The following is a 1,587-nucleotide window of genomic DNA, read 5'->3' as shown; positions in this document are numbered from 1 at the left end:
GGATGAGGAGGACTTTGGGATGAGGATGAAGATGAGGAGGAAGATGAGGAGGATGAGGAAGATGAAGCTGGGGACGGGATGAGAACTTTGGGATGAGGATGAGGCTGAAGATGAGGAGGATGAGGAAGATGAGGAAGATGAAGCTGGGGACGGGATGAGGAGGACTTTGGGATGAGGATGAAGATGAGGAGGAAGATGAGGAGGATGAGGAAGATGAAGCTGGGGACGGGATGAGAACTTTGGGATGAGGATGAGGCTGAAGATGAGGAGGATGAGGAAGATGAGGAAGATGAAGCTGGGGACGGGATGAGGAGGACTTTGGGATGAGGATGAAGATGAGGAGGAAGATGAGGAGGATGAGGAAGATGAAGCTGGGGATGGGATGAGAACTTTGGGATGAGGATGAGGCTGAAGATGAGGAGGATGAGGAAGATGAGGAAGATGAAGCTGGGGACGGGATGAGGAGAACTTTGGGATGAGGATGAGGATGAGGACGGAGATGAGGATGATGAGGAGGATGAAGATGAGGATGAGGAGAACTTTGGGACGAGGATGAGAATGAGATGGGGACGAGGATGAGATGGGGATGAAGATGAGGATGAGGAAGATGAAGCTGGGGACGGGATGAGGAGACCTTTGGGACGAGGATGAGGCTGAGGCCGAAGGCGCGAGGACAAGCCCTGGGGCCCCCCAGGGAGGAGCAGGCGGAGGAGACGAAGAAGAAGAAGAAGAAGGACGACGAGGAAGATCTGATCCCGCCCGAGATCTGGGAGCTGCTCAAGGGCGTCACCAAGAAGAGCGAGTACGAGCGCATCGCCTTCCAGTACGGCATCACCGACCTGCGCGGCATGCTCAAGAGGCTCAAGAAGATCAAGGTGGAGCCCAAGAAGAGCGAAGGTGCCGATTTGGGGCAAATTCGGGCATTTTTGGGCAAATTGGGGCGAAATTTGGGGATTTTTGGGTGGATTTTGAGGGGTATTTTGAGGGGTTTTGGGGGGGATTTGGGGGATGGGGGCGGCTCAAGAGGCTCAAGAAGATCAAGGTGGAGCCCAAGAAGAGCGAAGGTGCCGATTTGGGGCAAATTCGGGCATTTTTGGGCAAATTGGGGCAAAATTTGGGGATTTTTAGGTGGATTTTGAGGGGTTTTGGGTGGATTTTGGGGGGGATTTAGAGGGGTTTTGGGGGCATTTTTGGGGGGATTTGGGGGCGGCTCAAGAGGCTCAAGAAGATCAAGGTGGAGCCCAAGAAGAGCGAAGGTGCCGATTTGGGGCAAATTCGGGCATTTTTGGGCAAATTGGGGTGAAATTTGGGGATTTTTAGGTGGATTTTGAGGGGATTTTGAGGGGATTTTGGGTGGGATTTTGGGATTTTGGGAAAGATTGGAGATTTTGGGGGAAATTTGAGGGGTTTGGGCATTTTGGGGCATTTTTGGGCAAATTTGGAGATTTGGGGGGATTTTGGGGGATTTTTGGGGAATTTCTGGTGGAAATCTGTTGATTTCCGGGTGAAATTTGGGGATTTTTGGGGCTTTCTGGTGGATTTTGAGGCGTCCTGGGGCTGGATTTGGGGGATTTGGGGGGCGATTTT

At 52.2% G+C, this 1,587-nt stretch overlaps 1 protein-coding gene across 1 annotated transcript in view; it reads left to right on the top strand.

Annotated features, from left to right (window-relative positions):
* Window positions 1-538: 538 nt before the first annotated feature.
* Window positions 539-1,587, top strand: part of LOC103611756 (myosin-binding protein C, fast-type-like) — a 2,822-nt gene continuing 1,773 nt past the window's right edge. The window contains exon 1 of the mRNA XM_017727931.1: window positions 539-897. Coding sequence (XP_017583420.1) covers window positions 648-897 — 250 coding nt within the window. The 5' untranslated portion in view covers window positions 539-647. The remainder of the gene's footprint in view (window positions 898-1,587) is intronic.

The sequence above is a fragment of the Corvus brachyrhynchos genome, unplaced genomic scaffold (genome assembly GCF_000691975.1).
Source record: "Corvus brachyrhynchos isolate BGI_N302 unplaced genomic scaffold, ASM69197v1 scaffold4450, whole genome shotgun sequence".
NCBI lineage: Eukaryota > Metazoa > Chordata > Aves > Passeriformes > Corvidae > Corvus > Corvus brachyrhynchos.
This window is presented reverse-complemented; position numbering and strand designations above follow the sequence as displayed.